At 35.8% G+C, this 13,982-nt stretch overlaps 1 protein-coding gene across 1 annotated transcript in view; it reads left to right on the top strand.

The window, feature by feature from the left end:
- The window catches only part of EYS (eyes shut homolog), a 1,182,030-nt gene that overhangs the window by 977,577 nt on the left and 190,471 nt on the right, over nt 1–13,982 (top strand). Inside the window, 1 exon segment of the mRNA XM_031455943.2 lies at nt 6,908–7,061. Within this exon segment, the coding sequence (XP_031311803.2) occupies nt 6,908–7,061 (154 nt within the window).

The following is a 13,982-nucleotide window of genomic DNA, read 5'->3' as shown; positions in this document are numbered from 1 at the left end:
GGAAGGAATAAATTGGGAGTTTGAGATTTGCAGATACTAACTCTTATATATAAAATAGATAAACAGCAAGTTTATACTGTACAGCACAGGGAACTATATTCAATATCTTGTAGTCACCTATAATGGAAAAGAATATGAAAAGGAATGTATATGTATATGTATGACTGAAACATTATGCTGTACACCAGAAATTGATGCAACATTATAAACTGACTATACATCAATAAAAAAATTTTTAAAGAATCTGAAAATGATACATACATATATGAAACTAAGTTGTAAATCAACAATACTTTAATAAAAAATTAAAATAAAAAAAGAACCCAGTACTTCCATTAAAAAAAATTTTACTAAAATGTTTTAATTATACCCTCAAATTCAGAGACAAGCAGCCTGAGAAATTCACTAGGAGTTCATGAGAAAAATAAGGGAAAACGCTAAAAAGTAAAAGCACAAAAAACTGCTAATAGATCTCAGGAGAGGCAGAAAAGGTGAAGGTGTCTTTTCCTCTGCCGGGGGCTGGGCTAATTTGGAGTACTGTTCAGCTGATGTCCTCAGAAGTGTGATAAAAATGTGGATGGGCTGAGTGAACTCTAACAAAGGACATTTAGAAGGATCGCAAAAGAGTGATTTTCAGCCATGTTTACTCTGTCCTGTGCTACTCGTATTTCATGATTAATCCTTAATGCTGTTCTTTTGTCCAATTTGCTTCTTAACTTCTGCAATATTGATTTAATCTATTTTGCGTGCTATGTTCACTCTGTGTTGCTCTCTTAACTGGAGTTACATTTGCAGGCAGTTCTGTAACTCGGAGCGCTCGTGGAGTATCTGGTGCTATTTCTTGGCTATCGTATGTCTCACTCCTAGCTGATTCTTTCACATTTTAATTTTTTTTTTCTCTCTCTTTCCAATCTTAGTCTTCTACGATGTGTGTACTGCTGTCCAGTCCAAGGCTGCTATGTTGTTCAACACCAGGGGACCCCGTTCACACTGTGTTCTATGTAATTTTTTTCTCCTTGGAGTTGGTTTTGGTTTTATTTGCTCTAATATAATGTAAATCATTTCTCCGGATACACCTTACAATTTCAAAAACTGAGATTAGCTTATTTTCCTTTGTTAAAGGATACTTTTCTAAAAGACATTTAAAAAGAACACATGGCAAAGATTTTATTTAACCTATTAATTAATGAGGGACCTGGTCAGATATTACAGCCAGTTCAAAGGAGAATCCCAGGAGCAGAGCCATGCATAAAGATTAAGGAATTCTGAAGCAAACTTGCAAATAAGATGGAAAGCAGTTCTACCTGGAGGGTAATAACCAATTACATTTTACCACACACAGTTTGCATGTCTATAGACAAGAATTATTTGAATCATTATTCCTTTTCTCCAACTTACAGAGTTGCAAAACAGCTCAAAGATAAGAACAGGTAACAAGACAATAAGTGGGTGAGCTAGATTTTTTTTCTTTTGTATTTTAAATTCGTCCACATTTTTTCCTGACACCTTTCTCTGAACCATTTCTTGAGACCTGAGTGTTGCTTTTATTCCATTCATGTAGAACAGGAAGCCTGGGAGAGAGAGAACTTAGATTTTCTGACATTCTTGCTGAGATGTTACAGAAGCATTTGTCTGAGGTTCAGTAATACCTTTAGTTTCACTCTGTTTGTTTTGGGTTTTTTTGTTTTTTTCTTTTAAATTGATGTGAACTCTAATATAGAGATGTTTCAAGTTTATCCAGACCCCTGAGAATCTTCAAGACCCTTTCAGGTTTCCACAATGTTAATTTTTTTTTTTTTTTTTTACTAAAACTAAGATATTTGCCTTTTTCACTGTATTGCTATTTGCACTCATGTTACAAAAGTCACAGTGGATAAAACTTCCAGCACCTTGGGTCCTGGCAGTGGCCCCAGATAGGGTTCAGTCATTTTATTCTACTTCACTGTGCACTCAAAGTAAAAATGGGCACCAAAATGCCCATAATGGTGCAGTAAAATGAATTCATTGTTTGAAATTATCAATCCCTGTGTATACAACACTTTAACATTCTCTTATAAAAGGACAAGGTCCTGGGTTCAATCCCCAGTACCTCCATTAAAAAATAAATAGATCTAATTACCTCCCACCCCAGAATTTATAAAATGTAAAAGGGGAAGTATACATATAGCAAGTCTACTAAACTTACCTTCTCTCCAATAAGCTGCAGAGTTTCCCAACACTTTCTGATAAGTTTGATACGGGAAAAATGGATGTGGGGTATGAGGAAGACTGTGTCCCGGGTCTCTGTTGAGCCATGGGTGGGTCCTTGACTTTGCACAAGAAATAGTTCAAGAGCGAGCCACAGTTGAGTAAAGATAGATTTATTTAGACAAATACATACTACAGAGTGTAGGCTGTTTTAAAAGGCAAGAGAAAGGCCACGAGGTGTGGGGTTTGGGTGCTCAGGTTAAAGTAAAAGTAGATACACACTCCATACACAGAGGGCGGGCCATCTTGGGAGATGAGGGAGCAAGGCGTGGTGTTGCCGGTTTTTATGGGCTCAGTAGGTTCATATGCTAACAAGTGGGAGGATCTAACTACTCTGAGGAAAGGGCTGGGATTCCCAGGAATTTGGTCACTGCCCACTCTTTGACATTTTATGATTAGCCTTAGAGCTGTCATGGCACATGTGGGAGTGCCATTTACCACGTTAATATTACAGTGAGCATATAACGAAACTCAAGATCTACTAGAAGGCAAATCTCCTGCCATCTTGAGCCTCAAGGCCTACTGAGAGTTGAATCTTCCAACATTTTGGTGTTAATTGCTGTCATTCCTTGAATGGCTGTGCCCTGCCCCCTTCCCTCCTGTCTCAAGTTCAGTAGTACTATTAATGAATATGCTTTTTTAAAATATTGCATAGTAAAGATATCAATATTTGAAAGATCTCCTTAACCCAGTGAACGAACATTTTTCAAACAATCAATGCATGGGTTACAAAATCATGCGCAGGTAGAATGTCCACTCAAAGTGCAAGAAAGACCAATGGAATTTTCACGTAACAGAGTCTGCAAGGCTCACTAATATAGTTTCAGATTCCATTTGCAACTATGCTTTAAGGAACTATCATTTGTCCATTCTGTGTGTATTTAAAAGGGCTGTTCAAGTAATCTTTCCTTTCTGACTACATTCTGTGTGAGGACAAAGTTCATATACTTCAACCAAAGCAACAATTCACAACAGATTGAATGAAGAAGTAGATATGAGATTCAGCTGTCTTTTACTAAGCATAACATTAAAGATATTTGCAAAGATATAGAATAATACTACTACTCTCACTATTTTATTTTTGTTTTGGAAAATGTAACTACTTTTCATAAAATATGTTTGTTTAGGTTAATATGCAATGGGTTTTATTATTGTTATTAAAAATAACATTTTTAATGTTATGAAAATAATCAATAAATACTTGAAAACTTTCTCAGTTTTAAATTCTAATCCAGTAAGTATTGAAAGATGCTGTTGACTGAAATAAAATCACGCAACGTGAGAGTTGTGGGTTAAGTTTTATTTGGGACAAAATGACGACTATAGCCCAGGAGACAGCATCTCAGATAGCTCTGAGAAACCGTTCCAAAGACGCAGGTGAAAACTTAGTATTTTATGTGATCTCAGTGAGGGGGGGACGTGCAGTCAAGCACACACTTAGGCAGAGGCTGCTGCTAGTCATGAGGAGCAGATGTCATCATTAATGATTTTAGTGGTTTCTAGATATGAGGAGATGCAAGAATTGGGGTCATAAAATCTTCTCCTGAAAATACTGTCTGAAGGCCTGTTCAACCAGTTTTCCCAGAGCACAGAGCGCCTCATTCCTGACCTCCGTCCTGAACTCCTCTCACAGAGGATTGGAGGTCAGCGGCTGCAGCGGCTCGTGATTGAATCCAAGCAGAGTTAGGTGGCGAGTGCCAACCTGATCCGATCCTTGGAGAGGCAGGTGGCAAGTGCCAGTTTTTAGTTAGCAATGCAAACCATGTAAACAAAAGTTCTTTGGGGGCTTCTCAATAGATTTTAAGTGTGCTAAAGGGTCCTTAGACCTAAAAGTTTGAGAACTACTGATTTAATATAACTTTCATTTTAAAATCCATGTACCCTATGGTTCTGCTGTAATAAAAAAAATACTTTCTCTGCATATCTGTGTGTCCAGTTATCAGCCTTCATATCCATGGAAGTGTTTACCACATATTAATGCTGGCCATTTCTGAGTGTTGCAATTTCAATTTGGTTTAGTGCACATTCATGGGTATCTTTAACAGTGCTTGAGTGAAAAAGCAACAAAATCATTATCTTAAATATACATTTATATTCACAAAAATAAATAAAAGCAAAAAGGGAATAAGAATACTAAAAATGTTTTTTAAATTCCACAAATATCTGAAAATTCAGGAAGTACAGCATGAGAATTATTTGCTTTGACAATTTTGGATCAATTGAAAATCAAAAGCCAAAAATGTATAATTGGCCCCTTGTATTAATTTCTGATTGCTGGTGCAGCAAATGACCACAAACTTAGTATTTAAAACAACAGAAATATATTCTTTCACCATTTGAGAGACCAGAAGTATAAATGTGTTTTATGAGGCTACAGTCAAGCTATTGGCAGGGCCAGTTCCTTCTGGGGGCTCCAGAGGAAAATCTTTTCCTTGTCTCTTCTTCCTCTTTCTGGTGGCTGCTGGTGCTTCTTGCTTTGTGACTGCATCACGCCGGTCTCTGCTTCTATAGTCACATAACCTCTCTTCTTCCATTATCAGATCTCCCTCTGCTTCTCTCTTAAAAAGATGTTTCTGATTAATTTCCTGACCCAACCAGATAATCCAGGATAATCTCACCATCTCAAGACCTTTAATTTAATCACACCAGCAAAGTCTCTTTTGCCATATAAGGTTGATAGTCACAGGTTCCAATAACTACGACATAAATATATTTGGAGGTCATTATTCAATCTACCACAACCCCCTTCTTCACAACATACACAAAAATCAATTCTAGGTAGAGTGCAGACCTCAAATAAAGCTAACATAATTTATATTATATTATATTATATTATATTATATTATACTATATTATATTATATTATATTATATTATACTATACATAAGATATATCTAGATAATATAGGAGAATAATTTCATAACTTTGAGGCAGGCAGAGTGATCTTAAAGATGATGTAGAAAGTACTAATCATAACCATGAAGGAAACCATTGATAAATTGACCCACACTAAAATTAAGACCATATATTCACCAAAATTCACCCCTAAGAGAATGAAAAGACGATCTACGGAGTTGAAGAAAATACTTTCAATATATATGGTTGACAAAGAGCTTGTGTGCTGTCTTATATGTATCTAAATATTAGATATATACATAGGTATAACTCTATAATCAATAAGAAAAAACAGAAAATAACCAAATAAAAATAAAAGCAGGACATACAAACTGACACTTCACAAAAGGGGTTATCAAAATAGCCACTAAACACAATATGCCCAACTTCACTAACCTGAGGAAAATGAAAGTTAAAGCTAGAATAATAAACACAGAATGGTTAAAATCTACAAAGTGAGCAAACCAGCTGATGGTGAAAATACAGATCAGCTGGAACTCTTAAATACTGCTGGTAAAAAGTGAACACATCCTTTTGGAAAACTGGCAATAACTACTAAATGAATTGTATTCCTACTTTCTGACAGAAAAATTCAACTCCTAGTATACAGACCACAAAAATGCATGCACTTCAACACAGAAGACAGATACCAGATTATCAAAGCAGCATTATTCATAATAAGCAAAAATGGGCAGGGTGGGGTTCTATCTACAGAAGAAAGAATAACTGAATTGTGAATATTCTTTTAATGGAATATTATAAAGCAATGGAAATGAAGCATGGATGCTCTCATACATAAAACTGAGCAAAAGCAAATTGACACTGAAGAATATATACAATATGATCCCACTAATATAAAGATGGAAATCAAGCAAAACTCAGCCTAGCTGTTAAAACATCAGGATCATGATTGCATTTGGCACAGGGAAAAAGGGAGAAGTGATTGACAGGACATCTGATGATGCAGATAATGTTCTTTTTCTTAAGTTGGTGGTGTTTGTGGGAGCAGGTTTGCCTTGTGACAGTTCACTAATTCACAATATGCTTAAAATTTGTGTGATTTTTCTGTGTGAGTGATACTTCAGCTAAGAATATTAAAAAAGAGAGAAATCTATGTACATACAAAGACAGATGTCTAAAATTTATTGTTAAGTGAAAAGACAAATGAATAAAGCTATTTATTATATTACTTGTTTTTAAAAATGAAATTGGGGCTATATAAATATTTATATGTATGTAGATAAATGATAGAAAAAAAATCTCAAAGTGGGATGAATGATGGGCTGGAAGAAAGGGAAATGTTTCTCTTTTTTGTCTTTATATATTTCTTTATTATTTCAATTCTTATGAAGTACACATATTAAAATTGAAATAATAATAAATCAAGTTATCAATACTCAATAGATGCCAGGCACTTTCCATTTATTATCTCATTTATCACAGTAGTTCTAATAATTACTTGCTCTCATTATCCCAGTATAACATATGAGGAAAGTGAGGCTCAAAATAGTTAAGGTCATAGCTATTAAGAAACAGTCATGTCAAGTTAATGTTGTTAATACCATGCTATTCTTAGCCTGTGGAAGATAATGTATATTTCTGATACAGTACTTATTACTTGAATAATTATCTAATAACACTTCTATCATCTTTCAAATGGTTACTCCTTGAAGGCAAAGATTGTGTTTGTTGAATGAATGATTGTTATTGAATAAAATGTAAATCCATGTTAATCACTAATTTAATGTAATTTTGGTTCTTAAAGGCAATGAGAAGAATTTTGGACATCAGTTTCTTCACTTATTTCTTGTGGAAGGAAGGCCCACAGTTAAATATGGATGTGGAAGCTCTGAAAATATCTTGACTCTTTCCGCTAATTATAGCATTAACAAAAATGTATTCGTCCCTATCACAGTACGGTAAGTAGTTCTTTGAACTTGGTGCTGAGCCTTGTTTTTAAACTGTTGTTAATATGTGTAATAGCCATCCAAAACCAGAAAGGAAAAAGAAAATGATCTCTTTGAAAATTGTTTCCCCAGTCACTTTTTTTTTAATTTTGGTGGAGTAAACTACAAATTAAACTAAGGTGTAATTTGATACCACCCAGTATCAATCAAATTGTGCACAAAATGAGTCTTTCTCTGAAAATATCTGGGAGCAAATAAGTAGATTAAAGAATTGAGAGGTTCAGCTGAAATTAAGATCTAGTTCAATTGTTCAACAAAATATCTATTGAGTGAAAAAAGCACAGCTATTAGGAATTGGGGAGGGAGAAGATCTACCTCTGCACAGAAAAAGGAAAGTTAAGTAGAAGAAAATTGAATATTAAAAGAAAATGTCTTTCTGGAGTATTTAAAATTTGGAAGGGCAGTCTTGAAATTAGTTCATGCTTCATAATTGGAAATCCCAGAAGAAGGAAATGGCTGAATATGACAGTCACATCCCAGGGACATTACTGAGCAAAATTTACATGTTGTGACCAAGAATTTAAAATTCTTCATCAATGTAGCAATCTAGTAATAATGTTCTCCAAAGTTACTTTTTCTCAGTTAAAAAGAACATTTTGTGTCCGAGTTAATGTGTGAGATCACATTTGGATAAGTTAGTCTGATCATCTGGAATCTTCACTAACCTATGAATGTTATATAAATCAAATAATCTTTCCCTGGGTCTGCATCAATCTGAAAATAAAATCAAAGAAATTGACACCAATCTGAAAATGGAAACTCCATACAGACAGGAAAGTTCAGTGTACTTAGTAGGGCATCTGACAGATAGATGCTCAGTAAATGTCTGAATCAGTGAAGAAATGAGTGTGTCTGGGCTGGGAAATTCAGCCAGTCATGAAAGAGGGCAAGGAGATTACCCTAAGATAATAAAATTATTTTTCACAAATTACCCATACCCTTTTGGAACACTGAGTTCTGCACAGGAAAAAACAAACATTCAGAGCAATGGACTTAACTCCGAGTTCAGTCATTTCTCTTACAAAGGCTTTACTGTTGATTACTCAAAAAGGAGCCAGATGAGAAGATGAAAAACTTAAAACCAACTTAAAAGGCATTTTTATTGATAGCATCATCATTTTATACAATGTCACTGTTTTATACAAGCAATGGCACATTCAATTACATATGAAATAGTTTCTATTTTTGGTCAAACTTTCTTAAATGACTGATTTAATTTTTGCCTTTAACTAATGAGGACCTAATCAAGCAGTCCTCAGACAAACCCGCCAGATCCTTAGGTAACCTCAAGATGAAAGCATACTTTAAAAAATTGTTGACACTTCTAGTAAAACTGAAAACCAAGGACTTTGGATTAATTTTATACAAAATTTAGGAAATGTAAAACAGCTGTCTTTATGGATACAAAAATGCAAATATGATTTGTCTTATTGGTAATATACAAGATCTCAGGGTGACAATAGTTTGCATTAAAGGCTGACCCTAGGACTATATTATATATCATACCTTAATATATTATATAATATAAATTATTTTAATTTATATAATAAATGTGATTTTTAAAACAGTATATAAATTTAAATAAATTAACTAAAGGTTAATTTAAAAACTTTTGAGTGCCTATCTGCTCTCTTAATATTTCTTAATCTTTGTTTCTCATTTTTCTTTCTGTTTCTTCTGTTTTGCCTCAGTCTTAATTTCATTTATTCATGTAACAAATACTTTTTATTATATTTATAGTACTATACTAAGCTCCTAGAATTCAATGGTAAGCCAAAACAGACAATGTCCTAATTCCTGTATGTATAAAGGTTGAAGAGGGAGATTGACAAATAGTCATACTAATGAGGAAATCATTAAAATCTGAGATGTGTAGAAATTTTTTTTTAATGCTGTTAGAAAAACAAGTTACAAAGTAGCCAGACCTGGGCTAAAGAGCTGAAGGAAGTGCTCTAAAAAATGAGTAGAAGTGAACTTGGTAAAAACAAGCAAACAGAAATAGTCAAAGCAATGATGTATGTGTTCCAGGCAGTGGGAAGAGTATGAGAAGAGAGCCTTTGGTGGAAAGAACCATAGTATATTTAGGAACCCAGTAGACTAATGTATATGAAACAGAGAAGCAGAGGAGGATGGCTGAGTACTGGAAGATGAAGATGGAGAGGTCAGCAAATGGCAAACACTATAGGGCCTTAGAGCTATGGTAAGGAGTGATTGAAGGGGGGAAAATTAGATGGCTGTTATATGTCCAATTAAGACATATGGTGGCTTAGACTAGACTGGTGTCATAGAAGAATTGACAGACTTAAACATAATTAGGGTTGGTGACCAAGATGACCGAGTAGGAAGACTCTGAGCTCATCTCCTCCCATGGGCACAACAAAATTATAACTAATTACAAAGTAAGTATTGATGAGAAAGATCAGAAGACTAGCAGAAAAGATCTTCTACAACTAAAGACATAAATAAGGAACCATGAAGAGATAATAAGATAGGCAGAGTTGTGATACAGTCAAGACCCACACCCATGTGTGGGCAATCCACAGACAGGAGGACAATTATAACTGCAGAAGTTCTCCCCAAGGAGTGAGGGCTCCCCAGGCCTGGAGTCCTACACAAGAAAGATGAGCCCTAGGAACATTTGGCTTTGAAGGCTAGTAGGGCTTATTTTTAGGACAGCCAGAGAGCTGTGGGAAATACTGTGTTCTTAAAGCGTGCACACAAAGTCTCACATGCTTGGATACCCAGAGCAGAGGCAGTCATTTGAAAGGAGCCTGGGTCAAACCCACCTACTGATCTTAAGAGCATCCTGGAGGAGCAGGAGGAGACTGGTGCTCACCCTGGGGACATAGATATTGGTGGCATCTATTTTGGGGAGCTTGTTCTACCATGAGGATGTTGATGCTGACAAGTGCCATTTTGGAATTCTCCCTCTAGCTTATTAGTGCTAGGACCCAGCCCAGCCCACCAGCCTGTCGGCACCAGTACTAGGATGCTTCAGCCAAGGGGGTAGACCAGCAGGATCATAGTCCACCCACCAGCAGGCCAGTTGCATGTCAGAGGGTTTCTTCTCCTGGTGCACTCCAACAATAAAACTACATTACTGACATCTCTCCGCAAAGAGCTTGGCATGTTCCTGATGCCCCACATTTTGCAGCTGCCAACTGAGAGACAGACCTTCAAACTACCTTGCTCTGGTAGTCAATGGGGATTGCATTTATGGGTCCCACAGGATGATAGCAAACAAAGATATAGTTTTTAAACAGACACAGGAACACCTACCAACAGCTATATATTTGGGCTCAGAGGGAGAAAGCAAAACATTTATCCCCCAGTTTCTTCCTAAAAGTGGCTTAACTACACACTGTCCCAGCTGCTGTCAGACTTCTAATCAGTCTGCATTTACTTGATGATTGTTGTCCTCCCCTTGGGACACTGATGGGTCTTGGCACACCCTCAACTTAAAACAAAGAAGGTGGTTTGGACAATCACAAAACTTTGAAAGAACCAGCCTCCCCAGGACCCAACTCTACCTACCAGCAGGCCAACACCAGCTCTGGGACACTATGGGCCCCTAAGTCAGCTGGGCTTGGATCTGTCCCTCCCCACCAGGCTGACACAAGATATGAAACACCTCAAACCCACAACCAGCCTTACCCACCAGCAGGCTGACACCAGCTCTGAGAGAAGTAACAAACACCATCACAGATATACAAAGATTGTAAGAGAGTACTGCAGACAATTATATACCAAACAAATGGACGTCCTAGAGGAAAAAAATAAATTCCCAGAAATAAATAATCTCCCAAGACTGAAAAAAGAAGAAATAAAAAAGATGAATAGACTAATTACTAGTAATTAAATGTAATAAGGAACTAAAAACCGCCTTACAAACAAGTGTCCAGGACTAGACAGCTTCACAGGTAAAGTCTAACAAACATTTAAAGAAAATTTAATGCCTAGTCTCAAACTCTTCCAAAAAATTGCAGAAGAGGAAATATTTTCAAACTGACTATGCAAGGCTGACATCACCCTGATACCAAAACCAGACCAGGACAACACACACAAAAATTAAATTACAGGCCAAGATAACTGATATACATAGATGAAAAAAATTCTTAACAAATTATTAGCAAACCAGATTCAACAATACATTAAAAGGCTCATACACCGTGATCAAGTGAGATATATCCCTTGGATGCAAGGATAGTCCAATATTTGCAAATTGATCAATGTGATACACCATATTAGCAAACTGAAGGAAAACATCATTTGATCATTTCAATAGATACAGAAAATGTTTTTGACAAAATTCAACATCTATTTGTGATAAAAACTCTCAACAAGGTAGGTAAAGAGAGAACATACCTCAACATCATAAAGGTCATGACAAGCCCACTCAATGGTGAAAACCTGAAAGCATTTCCTTTAAGGTCAGGATGAAGACAAGGACGCCCACTCTTCCCATTTTTTTTCAACATGATATTGGAATTCCCAGCCACAGCAATCAGACAAGAAAAATGACTAAAAGGCATCTAAGTTGGAAGGGAGGAATTAAAACTCTTGCTCTCTGCAGAGGGCATGATACTGTAAGTGGAAAATCCTAAAGACACCACCAAAAAACTAAAATTCATCAATGAATTTGGTAGAGTTGTAGAATTAATATATAGAAATCTGTTGCATTTCTATATACTAATGAAAAACTATAGAAAGAGAAATTAAGAAAACAATCACACTTAAGTAATCATATTCAAAAAAGATAAAATACCTAAGAATAAATCTAAGGATATAAAAGGCTATAAAATTATAAGACACTGATGAAAGAAATTGAAGATAACACAAACAAATAGAAAGATACAGTGTCTATGGATTAGAAGAATTAATATTTTTAAACGACCCTACTGCCCAAGGCAATCTAAAGATTCCATGCATTTCCTATCAAAAGGCCAATGGCACTTTTCACGGAACTAACATAAAGAATTCTAAAATGTATATGGAAACACAAAAGACCTTGAATAGCCCAAATAATCTTGAGAAAGAATGGGTGGGGTGAGGAGAGAAAGAGTTAAGGGAGGTTAAAAGGTACAAACCTCCAGTTTCAAAATAAATGAGTTATGGGTATGAAATTTATGGTATGGGGAATATAGTCAATCATTTGTGGTTATCAGAGGCAAGGGGTAAGGGGAGTGGGAATTGGATGAAGGCAGTCAAAAGGTACAAAATTCCAGTTATAAGATAAATAAGTACAAGGGATGTAATGTACAGCATGATAAATATAATTAACACAGTTCTGTGTATATATATAAAGGTGTTAAGAGATTAAATTCTAAGAGTTTTCATCACAAGGAAAAATCTTTTCTATCTCTTTAATTCTGTATCTATATAAGATGATGAATGTTCACTAAACTTACTGTGATAATCATTTCATGATGTATATAAGTTAAAAAATTATGCTGGACACCTTACGCTTATATAGTGCTTTGTCAATTAGATTTCAACAAACCTGAAAGAAAAAAAAAGTAACCAGGAGTAAAATTGACTGATTAGTACCAGAAATGAAAAGAAAGGCATCAAAAATGAATATTCATTGTCTGTTGTGCAACTAGATAGATTTAGCAAACAAGGCAAGAGGAGCATTTTTGATAGAGAAGATTGTGAATGAATTCACCTTGAGCATGCTGAGGTGGACGTCAAATGGATGTCCTAGAGGAAATAAATAAATTCCCAGAAATAAACAATCTCCCAAGACTGAAAAAAGAAGAAATAAAAAAGATGCATAGACTAATTACTAGTAATTAAACTTAATCAGGAACTAAAAACCTCCCTACAAACAAGTGTCCAGGACTAGACAGCTTCACAGGTAAAGTCTAACAAACGTTTAAAGAAAATTTAATGCCTCGTCTCAAACTCGACACATCAAAGTGGAGTTTTCCAGGTGACTATATGGATGTAGTGCTCAGAGGAGATGTCTGGATGGGAAATATAATTTATGAGTCATCAGTGTACAGGTGGTCACTGAAACCATGAGAATGCATGGGAGTACAGACTGAGTTGAAAGAATTGCCTGGGACTGCGTGTTGAGCTTAATATTTAAAGACTGAATGGAGGAAGATGAAGTTGTAAGAGCCTGGGGTAGGGGAAAGGTATAGCTCAGTGGTAGAGTGCCTGCTTAGCATGCACAAGGTCCTGGGTTCAATCCCCAGTACTTCCTCTAAAAATAAATAAACCTAATTATTTCTCCCTTTCAGAAATAAACAAAATGTAAGTAAGTAAGTAAGTAAGTAAGTAAGTAAATAAATAAATAAATAAATAAATAAATAAATAAATAAATAAATAAATAAATAAATAAATAAATAAAGCAGTAACCAGAGAAGTAGGAGGCAAACAAAAGGAGCGGGGTGGCAGGAAAAGCAGTGGAAAGGTTAATCAAACGCCCTGATAGTCCATCGGACTGTCCACATGACTCCATGCCCTGAAGACTTCATTGAAGAAGCCAGACTGAGGGAAACTGAAGTACCAAGTACAGACAACCCTTTCAGGAAGTTTTACTGCGAAGTGCAGGAAGAGGTAAGGTGATATTCAGAGACAGGTGATGAGTCAAGAAGGAAATGTAAGATGAAGGAGATTTGAGCATGTTTAATTGTCAGTCGGAATTATTAGTTGAGTGGATGGTGTTAATACATAGAAAAATAAAGAGTGATTGAGAACAGCAAGTCCCTTAGACATTTTACTTGAGAAAAGATTCCTGGCAGAGGGATGGGTAAATAGAGAAAGTCACAGCCATTGAAACTTCTGATTTCCATCTTCATGTGCATCCTTAGGTCTATGACTGCCCTTTGCTGTATCCCTGTCTATCCAGTTGCTATGTCTCCTCCC

This window comes from Camelus dromedarius, chromosome 6 (assembly GCF_036321535.1).
Source record: "Camelus dromedarius isolate mCamDro1 chromosome 6, mCamDro1.pat, whole genome shotgun sequence".
Classification (NCBI taxonomy): Eukaryota; Metazoa; Chordata; class Mammalia; order Artiodactyla; family Camelidae; genus Camelus; species Camelus dromedarius.
Note: the sequence above shows the minus strand (reverse complement) of the source record. Positions and strands in the feature narration are given on the sequence as shown.